A 23,205-nucleotide genomic window follows, 5' to 3' on the forward strand; every position below is an offset into this window, starting at 1 on the left:
CCGAATTCCTGTTCAAACAGGTATTAGGTGCAATCCAATTGTACACGAAAAAAATAAAAAACGTGCGGCCATGTGGGGCCCACGGTCTGAATTGGATACGTGTTAGGACCATATAAGAAAACTACGACTTTGTGGAAAGAGTGCATCACACATTCACATCTTGGAAATTGAAATGGGAAAGGATTTTTTCTTCTGATGACGAGAAACGTCGTTGGAAGTGAGGAAAACCCAAGTGGGGGGTCCATGACCATCCTGCCGACTTCTGAAAGCTAGGTACACACTCGTAAACCAACGGGGTTTAATCTGATCAGTACCTTGACAACTGTACTTTATGATGGCCACTCATACCATCTTTAACCCAAACGATAGAACAGTATAAAAAGAAAGAATTTTTCATAATCAAATCCATCCACCACACTTCAGTATTCATATAAAGTATAAATTCCCATCCAAACCATCAAAGTCAATAGTCTATGTTCGATCGTATTATGTAATATCATCCCACCTCTCTCTCTCTCTCTCTCTCTCTCTCTCTTAAAGAGGTTGCTATATAATTCCCTTTCCCCCTCAACATTACACTCACGCAGTACCCCCCATAACCCCTGAAGGCCTAAAACCCTTCACTGCTCTCTCTCTCTCTCTCTCTCTAGAGATGGACCAGCTACCAAAATGCCCAGCAAACTACGTCCCCTTGAGCCCCATCAACTTCCTACAACGTGCTGCGAAGGTTTATGCTGACCGGACGTCCATCATCTACGGCAGGGTCCGGTTCACCTGGAAGCAGACCTACGACCGGTGCCGGCGACTTGCCTCCTCCCTCCGCTCCTTCAACATCAGCAAGAACGACGTGGTGTCAGTCCTCGCCCCCAACGTCCCCGCTATGTACGAGATGCACTTCGCTGTCCCGATGGCCGGGGCGGTGCTAAACACCATCAACACCCGGCTGGATGCCAACTCGGTGGCAACCATCCTCCGCCACTCCGAGGCCAAGCTGCTCTTCGTCGACTACCAGCATGCCGGGAAGGCCCGCGATGCGATCGTGCAGCTTGAAGCCGATGCCCACTACTCGCTCGCTCGGGCTGGCCGCTGTCCGGTGCCGCTGGTGGTGGTCATAGACGACCTGGACCAGCCCACCGGCGTGCGCATGGGCGAGCTGGAGTATGAGGGGCTGGTCCAGGAGGGCGACCCTGGGTTCGTGCCGGTGCAGCTGAAGGACGAGTGGGACCCAATCTCGCTCAACTACACGTCAGGCACCACGTCGGCGCCCAAAGGCGTGGTGTACAGCCACCGTGGGGCCTACCTCAGCACGCTCAGCCTGGTGCTGCAGTGGGAGATGCAGGGTGCCCCTGTCTACCTGTGGACCCTACCCATGTTCCACTGCAACGGCTGGACCTTCACCTGGGGCACTGCTGCCAGGGGCGGCACCAACGGCTGCATTCGTGACACGACTGCGGCCGACATCTACCGGTCGATCGCTGATCACGGAGTCACCCACATGTGCTGCGCACCGATTGTCTTCAATATCATCCTCACGGCAGGCCCCACGGAGCTGAGGCCAATTGATCAGACCGTCGAGATCCTCACGGGCGGGGCCCCACCACCTCCAGCGCTGCTGCAACAGATCGAGGAGAGTGGGTTTCACGTCACTCATGCCTACGGCCTCACCGAGGCGACAGGACCAGCCCTGGTGTGTGAGTGGCAGGCACCATGGGACGAGCTGCCGAGCCAGGACCAGGCACGGCTGAAGGCCAGGCAAGGACTGGCCGTGCTCAGCCTCGCCGATGCGGACGTCGTGGACCTGGCCACAATGACCAGCATGCCACGTGATGGCCGGACGCCTGGCGAGATTGTCCTGCGCGGCAGCAACATCATGAAGGGGTACTTCAAGGACCCCGCTGCGACCTGTGATGCATTCAAGGATGGCTGGTTCCAAACCGGCGACATAGGGGTGGTGCACGAGGACGGGTACATCGAAATCAAGGATCGGTCGAAGGATGTGATCATCTCTGGCGGCGAGAACATCAGCAGCATCGAGGTGGAGGCTGTGCTCTACGGCCACCCGGCAGTCGCGGAGGCCGCCGTGGTGGCAATGCCGCACCAGCATTGGGGGGAGACGCCATGTGCATTCCTGGCACTCAAGGAAAGACTCAACAAGAAAGGTCAGGAGGAGGCCGAGATGATCTCCTTCTGCAAGAAGAAGCTGCCGGGCTACATGGTGCCGAAAAAGTTCGTGTTTTTGGAGGAACTTCCAAAGACATCAACCGGAAAGATCCAGAAATTCCAGCTCAGGGCCATGGCCAAGGGTTTGGCCGGTGCTGGGGCGCCCAAAAAACTCCCATCTTTCAACAGGCAAACTTCTTTGCCCAAGGCTCGACAGTACAACCACCATCAACAAGTGCTTGCTAGACCTCGTTTGTGAACAAATAACTTGGTAAGAGAAAGATCCTCCTAATGATCATAGAAGGAATGTACCCATATGATACAGCTCTCTCTTCTTGGCTCTCAATCAAATAAATTGTGAAAGGAATAAAAAATAGTAGTTAGTATATGGAGAGCACATCCTATGTAAAATTTTGTTTTAGTTTTTTTGTTAATAAAACATATTTGCTTGTTGGTTGTGTTTTAATTAATATTGATTATGGAATATACAATATCATACCCGTTGAACATAATCATAATTAATTATGTGTTTTTTTATGGTTACATCAGCACACACACTCACTCTTTCTCCTTCTCTGTAAACGTCATCATTGAGGATTCAAATTGCAAAGCTTAACTACTCACTACGTATTCACACCATAAATTAAACATTGGCGGTACCTTGTATTAGTGTAGGACTATTGAAGGTATTCAATATATATATATATATTTTCTAATTCATTTAATGAATAACACACCGTGAGGTAGTTTAAGAACTTGTTAGAAGCAATGGGATCAACTTGTATCACCATAAAAGGTAAAAACCGTGAACACAAGCTTACTAAGTAGTCCTCACCCTAACCGTCCTTGAATTATATTGTGGTTGCACTTTGCACTAGCTTTAGTTTGAAAGGACGCTTTAGACAATTTATATGTACCATGTATTAATGGTTAGGTAGGGAAGATTTCCTAATAGGCCTATAATTGGGCATGCTTCATGATGTGTATTTTGCTTTTTGACATCATGTTTTCTTGTTTTATGGAAGAAAGTTTTTATTTAAAAACAGAGAAACTAGGATTAGCTCTCACTCCATTAGCATATATAAAGCCAATGGGAAGGGGGATTACATGTACAAGAACAAACGAGAAAACCCGAACTGGTTACTTCGCATTGACATCATGTTTATAATTAATAGAAGCTTCTGTCACTCCATATGTTTTAAAATTAGAAGCTCCATTAAAGCATACTATTTAGAATCACTGTTTGAATTGGGATAAGATGCTTAAAGCAAAGTTTAAATTAAATGTTAATGAGAATTTTTTTATTTTGGACCTATAACACCTTATTGGGATCCGTAATAGCCTAGGCGATGTTTGAATCCACGTTACTTTAGTTAGATCTTGGATATCGGATCCTTAAATTTCAATATCAATTTTAAATCGGTAATACTCGGGTCCAGTTAAAACTGTACTTAGATCCAAAATAAGATAATTTAGGATTCATGATAACGTATTTGAATCCATAATAATTTAACTTAAGTTCATATTCGAAGTTTTAAAATATTAACACTTTAAAAAGTTAGAGGAGTCGGATCCTCGAACGGATCTGGATAGCCTGGTTTGGACCCAAATTGGGTCGCGGGTCACCATACGAAAGACCCGAGATGAAAAAAAAATGGATCACATTGAAAATAACGTGCGTTAAAAAAAAAGGTGTATGCAAACCCTAAAAAAGGTGTATGCAAACCCTAAAAAAGGGTTGCTTTTGAGTTTAGTGGAGAGAGGCTGCATGCTTTCACGTAGCCGCTGAAGCGAGTGGGGTAACCGACCCCCACTCCCCCCCGATCTCTCACTCTCCTCCCCAATCATCCTCCCTGATTCTCTCTCACTACAAGAAAAACGTTAATTAGGGACGAACATTTGTGACAGAAATAATTCATTGCAATTTTGAGATGGATTAGCGAGAGAAAATTAGTCATCCCTAATTATAGATGGATCTCTAACTGACCCACACACTCACCTTAAGACCTATCCCCTTCCTCTCGTTAATACCCTCTCTCCCTTTTCATTCTCTCTTCATCTCCTTCTCGTTTTCCTTTCTTTCTCGCACCAGCCGGTGAAAATGCACACGACTCACACGAGCACAACTGCAAGAGTTCACACAGATTCACGACAACAGTGGGTATTTTGCATTTACGAGGTAGGGTTTATTATGATTTTCGCAAGGTGTATGTTCTAAGGATGCAAGTTACAACAGTACAACCCATTTACATGAGTTTAAACTGAGTAAATGTTGAATCCCGGAACTGTGTAGGTGTTAAATGAGGAATAGTTAATTTCTCATATTTTGATTTTTGGCAATCTAACGTTGAACCTGTTGATTACCGTATTGGAGTGGGTAGAAGTTCTTCGATTTTGCTGTGCGTGTCTGAATCAAGCAATGAGTCGTGGCACAAAAAAAAAAAGGGGATTCAGATTTATGTACTCTGGTTTATAATCAGACTTTGTGTGTTTTGTCAAATTCGAAAACCATCCATTTCTTCTATGGTTCTGTCTACGTTTATTTTGGTACGGTAGGCATGTCCATTTAAAATCTGAAATGATCAGTGGGAATTATAATCTGGTTCGGTAATTTTTTTCGCCTATATAATCAAGGTGTGTTTGTTTCTATCCCTGCATTGATACTCATTGCCATGATCACTCTTGCCATTTCCTTTAATTGGGCTTGCAGTGGATCTTCAATGACTTTATCCTTCAGCTTGTGGGCTGCCCCTTGCTCCTGAGTAGATTTTTGGAATGTTGGCATTATCTCGCATTCTTCATCAGTATCTTCCGCTGAATCTGCTTCATCGAAAGTGTCTTCTAGCTGAACATGCTTCTTGAAAGTTTTTCCTGATTTCTTGACCGTCTGACCTTTGGCCTTCTGTCTGAACGGATTCTTGTCTAAGCAGGTCTCAGCCTGCTCGCTCATCATTTTGTTCATCAATTTTTGGAACATGGCATACATTTGGGGATCAATGCCATCGTTCTCTTGTTGGCCCTAACTCCTGACTGAGCATGGGGAGTTCATGTCTTCTTCTAAAGCTGATGAGTATATGATGCACTAATATGATATTGTCTTTCTTCCTGACCTTGTCTGAACCATCAAATGTGGGGAGCGCTCACTGCAGAGCAAAGATTTGGTTAGACTCTGAGAATAATTATGATTAAGAGGAAAGTATTTGTTGAAGACATGGTAGACAATTGGAAAAATATCTCATTAGTAGGGATTGAGTCATCGCTGGAGTCATGACAATTGCGTTGTCATTCTTTGCAAGAATAAACAACAGAAAATATGCCTTGTTACCTAGGCGAGGTCATCAAATCATGGTAGAAAGAGAGTAAATTTATTGAAGAAAAATATTATTTCATTGATGATGAATTTGACAAAGAGGAGGTGGACAAACAATCTGCCACCATTCATAATATTCAGCAGACACTTTAGGACCCTGTTATCGTCGCAAAATTTTTCCTTCTCTAGGCGAGAGAGAAAACGATTCTGCGAGTCAAATTTGACCAAAGTTTTAAAAATTTGTTTTGAAATAACACGCCTCCATTTTAAAATAGCAAGAAAATTCCGTAGAATTGGACTCGCCTGTTGGTACGAGGTTCAACCGTTCCTGGCGCCTTTACCAGGGGTAATTGAACCAAGGATCAAAAGTATGCTTTAGTTAAGTTAAAAATATCTAATCATGCTCTATTTTCTTAAAATGCATAGAGAATCAGGCTTGTGCTATGAAATTTTGAAAAGATGCACATTTGAGAAATATGATGTTTGCTTCTGATATTTGGAAAATGCTTGGAAAAGGAATTCCTGGGAAAATCAAGAATTTCATTAGAAATCAGAAATTGCACTGGAAAATGACTTTTGAAATGGAAAATGGATTCTCAGAAAAACTAGAACTTTGAAAAATCATTTTTTGAGATTTGAATTGCTTTTTCTGAGAAAATCGATTTCTAAAGAAGACTTGGGAATTCTGGGAAAACCAGTTTCAGATGATAATTCAAAGATTTTGGGAAAATCAATTTCTGAAGCTTTGAACCTTGAAATTGAGAATATTAAAATATTGCAAAATCATGATTTGAACTTGGAAAATACTTGAAATATCATTTGAAAACTCAGAGTTTTTGAGAAAATCAAATCCTGAGAAAGACTTGAAATTTTTTAGGAAAATCAATTTCTCTAAATTGAATTGAAAGCATATGATTGTTTGAAATAATTGAAATGAATGGATATGGATTTGAAAGATATTTCTTTGAGGAATTGGAAAAATTCTTTTGATTTTTTGATAAATGCAGTGCATTTTTTAAGTTAGCCTAAGAGTGCAGGTTGAATATGGCTAATACGAAAATCACAAATCTGGGTTTCCTTCGTATTCTAACTATGGCCAAAAATACGAATTTCACCGAGTTTGTCAACACCCTAATACTTGTGCATGTGCCATTCGTGCCAACCATAGTGGATTTGGTAAACAATGCATGAATTATACATTCATGAGATATTGAAATTACAAAAGCAAACTATATGCAATGCACCTTATTCTAAGCAAAAAATGTAACTCTTATTCCAAATATTACAACTTGATATTTACATTGAATTGAATTGAATAAAAATAAAAATAAATAAAAGAGCTAAGTCCTCCACTTGAATAATCCTGCAAAACAAGAAAACATTTTAGCATCGAAATATAGGTTTATCTGGATTTATCCAAAAATATTGAGAAATTATCGGATATTATCCAAAGGTAAACTCAATTCATACCACCTTGATATAAACATAAATGATGAAATTAGATTAGAAATATGAAAATAAGCTTTGGAAATTCAAAATTGGGGTCAAAATGACCAAAATGCTCCTAATAACAAGACTATGGCCTTGAAATCAGGGTTTTTCAGAAAAATATTTTGTAAAAATACAAATTTTGAAATTCAAATGAGAATAAATCAAACACAAGATGATATGGTATGATGAAAATATGAAAATTAAAGTTTAGAAATTTGAAATTGAGGTCAAAATGACCAAAATAGCCCTAATAACAAGACTATGGCCTTGAAATCAGGGTTTTCTGAAATAATTTTTGTAAAAAAGCAAATTTTGAAATTCGAATGAATGTAAATGATGTGGAAATCAACTATAATATGATGTGAGATGATGATAAATATATTAAAAGCCTAAAAATGTAAAAATATTGTAAAATATTGATTTTCGCCTGATTTTAACTTGAGTTTCACTTTTGATTTTAAAAATTAACTAACATAAAAGGCAAATGAGCTTGGAATTGGCTAAAATTTGACATGGACACCTAGACTAATCCTAAGAAAAGAATGAAATCTGAAAATTAATATTTTTGGTATTTTTCAATATGGAAATTCAAATAAAAACCCTAAATTACATGATTTTTGCCTAAACCCTAGATTTGCCCTAATGAAAACCAAATTTGAGGTACTAACCTACCATAGAAATTCCTCAAATTTTATGAGGTAACATAGGACAGTTAGGCAAATATTTTTTTCCTTTTACAGATTTAGGATTTGATCTATGGTCGGAGCTTTACATCTTCGACGAGTTCTGTCGGAATCCAGTGACTCTAGAATTGGGGGTAGAATGATAGGTTTTTACAAAAAATACAGGAAAAATGGTAAACAGTGGCCAAAATGGCTGAAATTTTAGGACGATGGCCCTGACATATAGAGGAACAGTTCCTTTTTTGATAGTTTTGGCATTAGACCTATGGATTGGAAGGACACAAAGGATTATGAGACCTCTAATTCTGATAAAATTGAATTAACAGGAAATTCAACAGTGAACTTATAAAATCTAGAAAAATAAGAATTCAAACCTTAAAAATCCTGAAATTCTGGAAAATGATAGAAGAGTTCATGAGGAACAACTCTTGTTTTTATGGTTTTGGCATTGGGCCTACAGATTGGGAAGACAGATCCGATTAGGGTTGGTCTAGACCCTGACAAGGATATCATCAGATTTTCATGCAAGATCCATTTTTTGATAGAGATCAAATCTCTTTAAAAAAATCCATAAAAATACTGGAAAATAACAGGCTCTATCAAGGATCTACAATATTTTTTAGAGAAGGATTTGGATCTCTCATGGGGGAGATCTCAGACAAACAACCCTACTAAAGGGGAATCTAGAATTTTCACAGGGTTCACCTAAAGTCTAAGAGAAATTATCAGCAAAACTCACCAAATATCCAAGAGATGCACACCACGTAGAGAATCCAGATTTTTTTCAGTACAACTTTCGGTAACTGGAAAATTGAGATTTTAAAATCTATAGAAGTACAAAATCTGCAGTTGTAAATTCTGGTTATGCATCTAGTCAACCACTATTGAACTACTAGTTATAAGTTTTGCTATACATTCGTTAATGTTTAACCTGACGTAGTAAGGAAAATATAATTGTTCTGACTAAAAGATCCCATCTAATATTGCCTACAGTTGATTCATGTATGATGTAAAGAGAGATTGTTTACTGAAACTGTTTATTTGCATGCAATCAGATTATAAGAATTTCTTTTCAAGTTGTCATGAATTGGTCCATTGTAGATTCAAGATGAACAATAAAGTGTGATAGTTGTAGGAATCCGTTATTGCACAAGAAGAAATTCTCTTTTGACTACTCACTATAGAAAAAAAAAACATCTTTATCATGCAACTGGGCTCTTCATTTGTGAAACATATTAAGAGATGAACATGTTTATCTTGGATATATTCCAGGCTTAGTCAAGACCATATGCAAGCCAATTGTCATGTTGTTTTATGTATCATTTTTGTTTTCATAGTATAGTGTAAAGTGTTTAATTTGGGAAGGTATCCCGAATATAGGTTTATTATGAAAATCCTTGAATTTGCATATTTGATCTATTCATTACTTGTTTATGAAAATTATTTAATTGGGTATAAACTTTTTAACATAAAGGACCGACTACTGCTCATATTAGGTATTAGGTCCGGGATTGGTAATAATAAAATGGTGCTTGATAAAAGGGATATTGGTACGAAACCTTATACTCAATCCTTTGTGATTTACTTGGAAAGGTAACTTACCTAAAAATTTCAATTGGAGAACACATAACCAAACCTGTGGGCCGATTGATGCTGGCACCTAAGTTGCCCAGCCAGGGAATATGAGGGTTCAACGTTGGCACCTCGAGTTTATAAGGTTAATATACAAGTCAATGTAAATTTTATATTTTTGTCTGACTGGTTTAAAGGTACCAGAGCATTCTGGGTGGGTTTGCATAATTAAATGAATAAAGTTTGGTTAATATACCTTTTGAAGGTATGAATGGTTGAGGGCCTACTACTTCGATAGTAGGAATCAAATTTTGAGGAACTTTAGTGTCTTTGAGCGACTGAGTTTGGTTCAGGAAAAACCCGGACACATCAGAAAATATAAATTAATAAGAAAAGCAACCCACTTAGATTCAGGCTTACCTTGGAGAGGGTAGGTGGTACACAACTCCGAAGATATGTGTTTCTTGATTCGAGCGAAAATGACTTGTTGGTCCTTAGTTCTCGTAGTTAGGGGACCCGGACTACCAATTTTGTCCTAGGTGGTAGCTCCAAGTTTTTCTGCAAAAGCTAGGGATGCATCCTATTATCTTGGGCCTTTGGGAGGTTCTCTCAATCATTCAACCGCTCCCTTAGGATTTCAGTTTCAGTTAGAACATTCGGGTTAATAAAACATCAATGTATAATAAACCCCCGAGTGTTCTCTTTTGTTACGATTGTCTTGACCCGCATGTACCCACAAAATAATTCAAGAGAAATGTTAAATTGAATATCTTGTATATATCAGTTAGACAAAGGATTGTAATCTTTACACTTTCACATGTTATTAGTTTTTACAACATGTGATTAGCTAAAAGAGCATGAGTTGAATTATTTAAACATGTTATTAGTTATTTACAACATGCAATTAGTTAATAGAGCATAAATTGAACTTGTTAACTTGTAATTAGATAATTGAGGAGGTAATTAAGTATTTAGACCAATATTTACATATCTCATTAGATGTTAATTCATGTTATATTTTTGTGAGTTAGAATAGTGATATATAATAAATTGTTTTCATGTTACTTATTCTTTATGTCATGTTTATTATCATCCTTCACTGTCTATAATTAAGCAAACACATTGCATACTTGTTACATAGTACATTTGCAAGATCATAGTATTCTCCTACACACACTAATTGTAGTCTGACATAAATTATTTTATTATTTTTTAGGAGAAAAGTAAAAGATCAAGAGCGGTTGTGGGATGATGTACGAACCTAGATATATGATCTATTATGTTTTCGGGATCTCAAAAGTTAATTTGGCTATTTTTAATTATGTCAATCAGTCATTCAGAAACTCTGACCTTATGTTTAAACTTCTTATTAGAAATGAAATGAATGGTAACTTCTTTGACAATTCTTGTGATGCGCCTGAAATGTTTAGCTTTTTTAAATTTGAATATTTTTGCTGCCTTGAAAAAAAAATCTCAAAAATTTGGGTTAAATTTCAGGGCGTTACACTCTCTCTCAAAATGACATCAACTTTGTTTTTGGGAGCCCGATTTGATCAGAGAGTTTGGGATTCACTGAATCCCCTACTCTTACTACTGTTTGGGAGCTCAGATTTGGGAGTGAAGATGACCTACCATATTCCCATTTCAGCTACATTTTGCATGAGAATGTAGTAGTTGACAAATGTCACTTCCCATCATTCATTTTCGTCTCAACTCCCCCATCACCCCCTCTTCATTTCTGCTCCAACACCGGTTCCTAAACAAAGCCCAAGTGTGTAAAGCGTGTTGACTATTGGCTAGACCTTGTGTAAACTCTTCTCTCTCATTTTCAGGGCCAAGTTTTGATTGTGGCTACTCAAAGTTGAGTGAAGCACAAGGTTCTGACTCTTGGAGCTTGTCCTTTTCTTTTTCCTCGTGTTGGTGGAGGTTGAACTTCTGAGGACTATTTAATTAATAAGGCTTAGGTTAGTACTGAAGGTTTGTTCATACTCAATGGACAAAGGGTGCCAAAAAGATGGATGGACCAAGGTCACAACATCTCGAAGAGGTAAGATGTCATGATATTTTGAAATTTTGAGTTTTTCTCATGTAAATCTAAAGAAAAATTTTCTCATATATAATATAAAACCCACAAAATTACTTTGTATTTAATGTAGGTCTTTCAATATATCATGCACTGATAAATGTGACATAGAAATGGATAAGGTGTAGTGGGGATATAGGGATGGCTTAAGTGATTCTCTATGTGACACAAGCCAGTCATGCACATGACAGCAGCCCACAACAACAGAATGCAAAGTTGTCAGGTGATTGGTTGGTGTTACATAAGTGATCACATAAGTTATCCCTGAATCCCAACGTAGTAAGGTGCCTAGCTAAATGACTTTTGTTTGACTCTGTTTTAGGCTATGTTTGGAAGCCTTGAATTGGAGGTTGTGTTGTGGTTTCCACCATGCTCTCATACTCTCTTGTTGTTTGGGAGTGGTGGCGTTGCCGAAACAATGCATTGAGACTGGTGTTTTCTGCCCAACATCACATTTCAACAACTTTCGTGAGAATATTTTTGGCAACTCTCTCACCGTCACTGAAACCGTGTTTCCATCCCATTACAAGGCTCCCAAACCACGACAACCCATGCACAAAGTCTTCTACTACACATTAACGTACCTTAAGGGCATGTTTGATGGCTTGTCCATATTTGAACAAAATGAACAAAAAGGACGGAACATAACATTGGTTTTGTTCATTCTGTAACATATGTTCCAAGTCCAACGTTTGTTTGGATCGTACTCAAATGCTACGTTCTAAATGTTTGTTGTTTGATGATGATGTACGAACAACTTGGACAATCATGGATAATTGATCGAATTACTTCATTTTAGATTGTATGACCCAATTCGTTCACCATTTTACATGTTTTAACAAGTTTATTATCGTTTTTTGCTCGAATATGGATCCAATTACAAAATTTTATCTAAAATCATGATTTTTTCCCTGAATATGGATTTATGGATTTGGAATTAGATTTTTACCTTGAATATGGATCTTGAATGAGATTTTTTCCCCTGAATATGAAACTCAAATTGGATTTTTGCCTCGAATATGGATCTTGAATTGGATTTTTACCCCAAATATGGATCTCGAATGAGATTTTTGCCCCAAATATGAATTTTTGCTCTAAATATGGATCTTAAAGTGGATTTTTGCCTCGAATATGGATCTCAAACTGATTTTTTGCTCCGAATATGGATCTTGAATTTGATATTTTCCCCGAATATAGATCTCTAATTAGATTTGGCCTCGAATATAGATTTTTGACCTGAATATGGATATCAAATTGGTTTTTTGCCCCAAATATGGTTTTTCAAAAACTATTCTACATTGTGCTCATTTATCAAAAAAAAAAGGTGAAGAAAATTTTAACAATGTCAACATTTTTGGATTACCTCAAAGTCTTAAAAAAAGTAAAGAAGATTGAAAGAATTTTTCAATTCATAGCATTTGTAGAGGCACCCGCAAGGTTCGTGTTAGTTGTTTTATCCTTTGTCTCAATGAGATGACTAAAATTAGCTTAAAACTCTTCAGGCGATATATCTTTGATGCATATGCATTTCTCTTTATATTTTGCAGTTCAATGCATGATCTAAAAATAGAAATAGTGTGCAATCTTTGCCATCATATTCACAGAGAGTTAGACACTGCAGTTTAGATCAACTTGGCATTGGCAATTTAGATAATTTAGTGAAAGGGTAGTATTAATGAAGATGTATGGACTTCATGAAAAGGTTCAATTGGTACCTTGAGACAGGATATGTCTAATAATACAAATCATTCGTATAAGTATAATTATTGCTCACATAAGTCTATACAACATTCGAAAATCATTTATTACATACTATCACAAAAGTCGTTGCACTCTTACAAGATTGGCTCAATACTGACCTTATGGATATCTGCAGAAGAGGGATTGGAGACTGACAGGTTTCATCCACCATGTTGTGTGTGTGCACATCAGTGTCTATGTCTGTGTGTTGTCTTAGAACAAAACACAGGGTTATCTCAGCCATTGAATGGCCCTGTATTTGGGAACAATCTGTTTCTCAAGATTCACACTCAAGTACTCTGGAACTTCAATCAGGGCACTAATCAAGAATCCGATTGCATCAGTAAGAAAATCGATCTTCCTTTCCACATCTACCAAATCATAAATGAGAATTCTAGGCTCTCTCCACAACAATTTGAATGCATCTCTATGATTCAATCCATGTTAGCAAAGGCAATCCACTCGCAGTTTCACCTCAATGCTAGCTCTCAACACGCCATTTTCGAGAATCTGGTTCTTGATCAGCATCTCTATGTGTGTATTTTGCTATTTCTGCCATTACTGGAATTTGAATAGGAAACAAAGCACTTCCACCATGGAAAAATAACTAGCATCACCAAGAAGTACCAGCCTCTTCTTAGGTACATCAAGAACAACATTTCAACGAGAGTAACTTCTAAACCAAATGTCACATTTGAAGTAATCCAACTCTCAGCCAGCATCAGTAACACCAGTCTTAAACCAAGTTTGCAATTACAGTAGAGCTACAAAAAACAAACAAAGTAAACAACCTGAATTAAGAAAACCAACCTACCATTATACTGCCACTCAACACGCTTGTAACTCGAGCTCAAGCTTTAGTCCTATTCTAGACAAACTAATTGTATTAACCCAGAAAAACCAGTCGAATTTTATTACCAGATTCCGGTTAGTCATTGTGCCTAAAAATAAATATTGCTGCCATAGAGAAGAGAAAATCTAGGCACAACAAAAGATGACAAGAAACAAAATGAAGTTCCTTAAAACAAAGATATTCCTCAATTAGAAGCACAAGAATTGCCCAGAGAGCAAACAAATCAACACTCTTACAACCCAACAACCTTCTCTAATTTTTGGATCTGGTTCCAAAATATTCATGTCATCTGCAATGACAAACCAAATAATCAACAAGATATACAGGCTGAGCATGAAGAGATTATAAAACTGTTATAAAGTTCAAATACAACATACCATGATATTTGGGGCAATTCGAACACAGTAAACAGAGAACCCAGTGTAAAACTTGAAAGGTCCACCCGACTTCAGCGTCTTCATGGAGCAATTAAAGGAACCAGTGTATGGGTATCGCCCGAAAGCATCAGGCTGTATGTTTTGTATTTGGGTTTTCACGTAGTCAAAAGGCAGATGCAAAAAAACCAGAAACAACACTTAGAAAAGCCATTTTTTTACTTTTATACTCTAATCAATGTGCCAAATAGACACAATTTGTTTCATGAGTTAGAAAAAAACACAAAAATTTGGTTTGGCACTGGATTAAAGTATAAAAGTAAAAAACAAAGTAATATCAGCTTGGAGCATCACTACAGTTGCAACCATCAAAAGCTAATGTTCCTGAACCATCAACCACTAGATTGCACCAACAAACTGAACGAATGTAATATATTGCTTCCAAAATGAGCACATACATAGATAGATTAAGGGGAACACAATAACCCAGAATAAAACCCTAATACCAAGATACCAACAGGTAAAACCTAGGATTTGCTGGTTCCAGCAAGAAGCAACAAAACCCAGAGGAATCTATTGAGAAAAAAAGAAGGAATCAGAAAAATCAACAATCAAGACTAATATAATACACATATATAAAAAAAAATCAATTAAAAAAGAAATAAAGGCAAAAGATTTACTATCTAAGTTGAATGCATCGAGAGAATAAATGACATATCAACATGAGCACATCTGATCAACAAACAGAAGAACCGAGATTGAGACGCAAAAGAATTCGATTTCAAACCCAAAATTTCCCCCATAAAAAACCATAGAAAGACAAAGACAAAGGAGGAGGAGAATGGGAAGATGAGGGCAGAAATTCTTACCTGTGATGAGATCTCAGTAGACGAGCATGGTTGCAGACATGGGAAAACCCTAGCAATCTCCCCTTTCACTTAGCGGCTTAGCCAAAGAATTATAGTTTGAGATAATTATCACCGTTGTCGATAGAATACTATCGTCCTCAATGGAATTAGGATACTATCGGCCGCTGAGAGAGAGAGCACTGCCACTCTGGCCGCTACACAGGAGAGAGAAAGAGAGAGAGAGTGTGTTGGGCGTGCAAGAGATGGTCTGGCACGCCCGCTACACTGAAGAAACCCTTGCTGAAAGAGCAGGTGGTGCCGAAGACTAAAGAGCTCGTGGGTGCGCCCATCGAGAAATTTTCGTTCTTCTCGTGTGATGCAATGTTACGGTGGACTCGGTACACACCGATCCACGATCCAAGATCCAAACGGATCCAAACACACGCGGAAGCTAATATGATGCAAAGTCTGAATAGAACTCTGGAAAAACAGATTTTCGGGACATATGTACTCTGTTTTGACAGAGGCTGTCCAAATGAAAGTTGTGCACAACTTGCACAACTTTCCAACGAATCCAAACACATTAGATTTGGGGCAAGAATGTCTGCTCTACGGACTCATCACCGAGACTGCTAAACAAGTCCAACTCAGATTATCATATTTCAGGGATAGATTGTTTGAAGTGAATTTTGACCCCTCAAATGTTGGAGTTTGTGAAAACTCACAATTGACGAAAAGAAGGTCAAATCCCAACCTTTCGAGAACACTAAAGATTGTAATTTTTAGAATTTTCTACAGTCCTCTACGAATTTTTGAATTTCAGAATGGTATGAGTTATTGTTTCAGAAAATAAAATTCAAAGATTCGATAGTAGCAGAAAAAATCAATATTTTTGAGGCAACTAAGCAACAATTCAATCAAAACCCAAAACATAAAAGTTGTAGGTCTAGATTACAACTTTCCACAAAATAAAAAAAATTGAAATTTCATTCAGGGAATCTCCATATAATTAGAAAATACCGAACACTATTAAGTTGGTTCTATAGCAGAAATGTAACAGGGGACTTCTATCAGTTTGACAACTTGACAGACAATTTCAGAGGTTCAAACGGATAAATCGCAAAGAGGTCTCAACTACAAAGTTGTAGATAATTGTCTCAGCTTTTCAGGAAGCTAAAGAACACAAAAATCCGTTTAGAAATGAGTCTGATACGAATGTTTTATCAGAGACGTTTCTGTTACCTCATAACAAGAATTTGGTATTTTTAAGAGGATCCAAGTTCATACACACCTAACAATAGTCCCAAATAAAATTAGATCAAATGAGTCAATTCTTAACATAAACCCTCCTAAACATGTATTCACCACTCTTTAATGAATCAAAATAGTTTAACAATGATTAATCAAGAACAATCGCAACACAAATGCGAACAAGAGTAACAAAGGACTAGAATGAAAAACCGATGAAGATATTCGGGCTGAAATCAATAATGGCCGTCGTTGGGAAGCAATCGATATCACAAGATAAACCACGAACAGTAGAGATGGATTACCAACCACCACGAACAAGCTTGGTAAAGCCACAACGATTGTAACCTCTCACAAGGTGATACACGGTTTCACCTTCTTCTCCAAGCAACCTTCCACCAAACATCCACACTCAAAAGCTTTTCTCAAGGACCAACCACACAAAAAACTTGATTTTTCTCATTCTAGAACCAGCCACACTACCAATTTCAAAAATGAAGAAGAAGATCCCTCACCCCTTGGTCTACCTCCCTAGTTAAGGGCTTAGGTTGCTTGGAAAGGCCCACAATAAAGAGACTTTGGCATTCCCAAGCTTTGCACCAAAAATGAGTGTGCAAGCCTAGATTTTGTCAAATGCTAATAACTCTACCAACAGTCCATTTTTGACTTTGGGATAGTTAACATGAATTCAAATGAGGTCCAAGATGGACCACACTAAAGTGGCGCCACCTAGGACCCTCCTCATGAAGACAGATCATGATCCGGATCCAAATAGGTTGTGAATTGGATCCTGCACCAACACCAAGAGAAAAACAGATCTGCAAAAAAATAAAAACTACCCTTGGACCCCATACACCCTCTAGTACCACAAAAAGATCCTACAGGGTACCAGAACTATCCAGATCTGTAGAATTTGGCTCCTAAAAAAAATAAAAAAAGTACATGAAATAACTAGTGATGAAACAATATCCAAAAATATGATTCTGTAATGGAATCAAAGCAATAAAAGGATCACAATGAGCATCGACTAACTGAGAGATCCACTAGGACCATGGATGTCTTGCAAGCGTGTGGATCGCCTTGGGTAGCGAAGTCCGGAACGGGTCTGGATATTTGGATTGGGATCCAAATCCGCTTCTGTCTCTAGATGCTCTGCATCATCGCGCCTATTACTTTTGTAACAGGCGGAGGGTTTGTTAGAAATCACCATCCCAAGCGAGATTTTCATCCAAAACACGCTTGGAACGACGCATCAAACATACCCTAAGGGGTTGTTTGACTCACCAAACAAATGCCACCTGAACACATTAGGTGGTGTTTGTCTAGAACCTATGAGTCACACCCACCGAGATGCTACACACTATTTCCTTCCCGTAGCCCCGCCAATGTTAAATACAAAGGGGCAAGAAGCAACGAGTCCCCTTCGGAATAGTTGGTTCCTGCTAATCAAACATGGGATGACACCCAGGCAAGGACCGATCAATCCCTGCTCATGCGCATTCCGTGATTCAAACACGCCCTAAGTGACTTATGTGGTTTCCATGCCATAAGAAAAATAAAAAGGATAATATCCTTGGCATTCAAAGTTTCTGGCGTCAAAAGAATAGGTTGGAAAAGCCAAAACTGTTGCTTTTTATTGGTTCATTCTTCTTTGAGAAGCACACATTGGGTACACAGATCTAGTAATCAATAAGGTCATCTCCCAATGTAATCATTCTTCCAAAAATGATGTGTTTGTTTATAAGGCCGTGTTTGTTATTGTTGAATTGAGTTGGAAACACGATTCCCATATGATGCTAAAATATGGTTTTGCCAAAAAATGTGGTGTTGGGGATGTGGCATTGAGGCTGCTAAAACATTCTTTTCTGGCATTGAGAGTGTTTTAGTCAGGGTTACTAGAAGCGTCGTACCATATGGGGAAGTGCAAAATGTGGTGCTTCCGAAACGTGCTGAGAAATGTAAAAAAAAAATGGGACCATTTAGGAGAAGCATGCTTTCCCCTTGATTTTTCTTATTTTCTTATTTTTTTCTTTTTCTTTTTTCTTTTTTTGCTTCTCTCTCACTTCCTAGGTTGCTTCCGGTTCGCTTCTTAGGTCGCTTTTGGTTTACTTCCTAAATCACTTTTGAGATGATTTCTGGTTCGCTTCTAAGTCATCCCACACTTTCCACTTCCTAAAATTTTAAAAGTGCCTCCCTTCCTGCTTTTGCTTCCCAATCTCATTTCCCCAACTTGCAACTCTGGCAATACCAGTACTTCCAGACAAAAGAGAGTATGAGACCACAACAAACCTCCCATTCAAGGCTTCCAAAAAAACTCAAAAAGTACTCAACGATGTTAACTGGGGTTTCCAACACCCACAAGTTGAATAAATAATCTATAATTTATTTGTTCCCCACTAGGTAAACCAACTGGACCAGCTTGAATTTGGCCAGTCTGGTCATGTCCATTTGGGTTTGGGTCAGGCAACAAACATTGAGAGGCCGAGGAATTGGGTCAACACAGAAAGGTGACTCACGAAGCCCGCGAGTTCCACTAATCAGGTTGGGTTTTAAGGCCGTGTTTGCATCCTGGGAGACAAAAGTCACACGGTCAGAAGGTGTGGCATTTGTCCTAGACTAGCCAGTCTCACACCCGCGTCCTGTCCAACGCATTTGTGCAGAACTAATGACACAATTCTTTTAATGCATGAGATTTTCCTTTCATAACTAAAATGATGTATGTTCATTCCCTTCACTAAGACAGTTTAGGTATTAACATTAGATGCTGATAAAATATGTCAGTGGTCTAGTGCCTTTAAAGTTTACCAATTTCATATTATTGCTAGGATTGTGAAGAAGCTTGACCATTGTGTTGATATAGAAATTATTGGTGCTTAAATAATGGCAAGAGGCATCCTTTTCAACAGCGGCACTCCACCCTCATATTGATGTTGGAAGCAATTCATGGCAATGGGTAATCTACACTTTCCACTTCGCGCCTAGATTCCAAACAGGGCCTTAGAGAAGTCGCAAACGGGTCTAAAAGAAAATGGAACTTGAACAACAAAATGCAGAGAACCTTACTATATCTTTCATTGAATGAAAAATAAATAGAATACAAATTGATTGGATGGTTACAAGTGAAAAGGTAAACATGGCTGTGCGACTTACATGGCAAAGTCAGTAACAATTATCAAGTGGTTACACGAACGATTTACATGGCAAGGCCAGTAACAATTTTCAAGTGGTTACACAGGTTTGACGAGATAATGATAACTTCTCTTTATTATATCATGTACATAACTGCATGGTAAATACAATAAGGATAAACATGCCTTCATTGTATACAGTAACAAACATTTTAACACTCCCCCTCAAGTTGGGTTTCCCGAATCAATCATACCCAACTTGGCCTGTAGTGTTTGAAACGGATCTTGATCTAAAAGACTTGGTGAACAAGTTTGAAATTTGATTTGTCGAGGATATAAACTGGGTTTGAACCTCCTCGCTTTAGACCTTGTCACGTATAACATGACAATCAATTTCTATATGTTTGGTCCTATCATGAAATACATGGTTGGCAGCTATATGCAGGGTTGCTTGATTATCACAGTATAACCTCATTGGATAATCATGTGGCATTCTCAAATCTACAAGTAGACTTTTGATCCAAGTTAATCCACAACATGCAAGTGCCATGGATCTATATTTTGCTTCAGCAGATTATTTGAAAATGGTTGTTTGTTTCTTTGTCTTCCACGTGATAGGGCTTAATCCAAACATTACGCAAATACCCACTTGTCGATCATCAGGTCCACTACAAGAAAATGCTAATTAGCAATGGAAATTTACGACAGAAATAATCCGTCATCAATTTATGACGGATTACCTAGAGAAAACTAGTCCTCCGTAAAATTAAAATTAGTTATAGAATTAGCGACGTAAAAATTTTGCCTCAAAATTCGTCGCTAAGTAGTGACGGAAAAATTCTGCCTCAAAATCTGTTGCAAATTAGACACAGATTAGCAACGATTTTTTTTCACTAATCTGTCTCAAAGTAGCAATGATTTTTGCGATAGAAATTTTTTGTCATGAATCTGTCTCTAATTTGCGATATAAAAAGGCCCGTTTAAGACACAATCTCTCTCTTCTTTCCTCCCCCATTTAGGGCGTTGAACCCACAACAGAGGATCATCAAGCTCAGGTGATTGCTTGCATCAGCGGCCGAATTGGGGTTAAGGTTTCCCTGCAAGGAGGCCAAGAACCCTCAGTGGCGACCGAGATCGATGCCGGTGTCGAACGGGTTGGAGCAGACAACGTTGAGGAGGGAAGAAAGGCAGGGTTTCTAAGGGAGGAAGGAGGGGTCGAGGTTGAAGATGGAGGAAGGGGAGCAGGAGGAGGAGAAGTTGACGGTGTGGCACATGTACTATTTACAGATGCTTGGCACAGGTATATGTTACAGATTTGTGGTCGGATCATACACCTTGGCCTTTTAACCAGTTGCCTAGGAGCTACAACTTCTTTGTGAAACATGGGGCACTCTGGAGGATAACGTATTACGCATCAGCTCCGTGCTTTGTCCACCAGCCACATTTCACGGCAACTTCCTTTTTCATAGCTCGGTGAGGTTTCTTGTTTCTTGATGGATGAATGTTGAACATATTGTTTCACGCTTTCAGTTGTATTTGGTGCTGAGTGCTCACCGACTGTTAACTATTTATATATGATTGAAACATGGGTAAACTTATCTATGTCAAAGCTACTGAAGGGAGAATGTGCATTGTACAAGTTCTTTCCATTTATTCATATATTTTGTGGATTAAATTGCTTAACAAATATCATTAAAAGAGAACATAGGACATGAGGGATATCTGGGATTGATTATGGTTTCAATTGTGGACTTGTGTTTTGTAGGCTATAGTTGTTTTTTTCTCTTTATTTTTTTTTCTCGATAGGAATCCCCAAGTATTTGCAGCATGTTCCAAATTTGTCAAATCTATGCCAAGATTTTTTTTCTATATGAAGTCAAATCCTGTTGAACGTGTATGTTATTTGAATGTGAAATGACCCGAAGACATCTTAATATGTTTCGTTTATCTTGTCCATCGCATAGTAATCCATTTGAAATCTATTGTCCTTACATACTTGGGCCTTTGTAATATATTTTTTTCTCATAAAGGTGCATGTTTGTTTGAATGTTGAATCTTTCCTTGAGTATTAGTCTGATCCCTACATTAGAGTCTGTTATGGGACAGTCACCTGTTGGAAATTTATAGTGCTTAGTTTCTTACACTTAGAACTTTCAATTCAAGATTATTGATGAGTTTGAGGCTTTGAGCTACTGATTGGACTTGAGATATAGGAAAGAGTCTGAGAGCTTCAGTTTCACACACATTATCATTTTGGAAGCTGGAGTAATTGGTAAACATCTGTATGTTTCTAACATCTATTGGTGCATCAATGTGCATTTCCACTTTTCCAGAGAGGTTGCAAAAGGACTGATGAAGTACCAACCAGATATCATAATTAGTGTACATCCTTTAATGCAGCATGTGCCACTTCGAATCTTGCAAGAAAAAGGACTTTTGAAGAGAATAGTGTTCACTACTGTTGTAACAGATCTAAGCACTTGCCATCCTACATGGTATAGCTCTCTTTTTGTGCACTTAGCATTCTGTTGACGTCTTTCATATCATATAGTTCTTTAATCTATTTGCTGAAGGGATTTTTATGTTGATTAAGTATAATACCTCTAATTTCACTTCTCTGGTCAGGTTTCACAAGCTTGTAACTAGATGTTATTGCCCAACTGCAAAGGTAGCAAAAAGGGCTTCAAGAGCCCGACTGCAAGCTTCTCAAATTAGGGTGTACGACCTTCTTGTGCGGCCTTCTTTTGTTAAGCCTATTCAGCCAAAGGTTCTTTTTTAAGATTGTTCATTTGCTTGCCATTCATTTATTCTGTTTCATTTACATTTATTCTGAGATGTTCTGTCATAATTTGACTAAGGTTATCTTCTTTGTCATGGAACTTCAATTTATGCGCTTTTACGTTTTTCCTCATCTTTTTGACACTCCCTTTTAGGATGAACTAAGAAGGGAATTGGGAATGGATGAGCAGCTACCCATTGTTTTACTCATGGGGGGAGGTGAAGGTATGGGGGCCATTGAAGCCACTTCCCATGCTCTTGCAAATGCATTATATAATGAGTCTATTGAAGAGCCAATATGTCAGATTATTGTTATCTATGGAAGGAATAAAAAACTTGTGAGTAGGTTGCAGTCGATTAAGTGGAACATACATGTTTAGGTATAGACAACCATCCTTGTTTATATGTAATTGAAAGTTTGAAACTGCTTTCTTCATGTTAGTTTTTCATATTCCTAATTATGCTTGGAAGTTTTGACTTCAGATCCTCTTAAGATTGTGCTATTTTTTTTATTCACATTCTTTTCCTGCTACTTATTGGGTTACGTGTTAAGATTCTTGTTATTTTGATATTTCATCAAAACACATGGATCCTTGTTAAAATTGCTTTTAATTTTCATTGAGTAACATAATCTGGTGCACCTTTGAGTGGAATTTGTTCATGTTCAGAGGTTTGACATGCCTTGATGCTTGTTATCCTTTTAATCATTTAGCGAAGGAACTTACGATTGAGTAATGCTCAATTCAAGGCGTGTATGCCTCGGCTTGCGGTGCATGCCTCAAGGCTCTTTTTTTTATTATTTTTTTAAATTTTGCGATGGATTAGCGACAGATAATATCTGTCGCTAATATTTAACGATAAATTTTCGATGTTTTGCAACAGATTATATTCTGTCGCTATTTTAGCAACGAAATTAGTGATAAAATATAATCCATCG

At 38.3% G+C, this 23,205-nt stretch overlaps 1 protein-coding gene and 1 pseudogene across 1 annotated transcript; both read left to right on the plus strand.

Annotated features, from left to right (window-relative positions):
• The first annotated feature begins 652 nt into the window (after window positions 1-652).
• LOC149817914 (trans-cinnamate:CoA ligase, peroxisomal pseudogene) lies at window positions 653-2,636 on the plus strand (annotated as a pseudogene).
• Window positions 2,637-20,627: 17,991 nt separating this feature from the next.
• On the plus strand, window positions 20,628-22,648 carry LOC149817915 (putative monogalactosyldiacylglycerol synthase 1, chloroplastic). The gene is made up of 5 exons (XM_089986114.1): window positions 20,628-20,677; window positions 20,778-20,963; window positions 21,824-21,985; window positions 22,116-22,257; window positions 22,424-22,648. Exons 1-5 carry the CDS (start codon window positions 20,628-20,630, stop codon window positions 22,646-22,648), a joined length of 765 nt encoding a protein of 254 aa, XP_089842240.1.
• Window positions 22,649-23,205: the final 557 nt, after the last annotated feature.

Source organism: Nuphar pumila, chromosome 13 (genome assembly GCF_984573655.1).
Source record: "Nuphar pumila chromosome 13, dmNupPumi1.hap1.1, whole genome shotgun sequence".
Classification (NCBI taxonomy): Eukaryota; Viridiplantae; Streptophyta; class Magnoliopsida; order Nymphaeales; family Nymphaeaceae; genus Nuphar; species Nuphar pumila.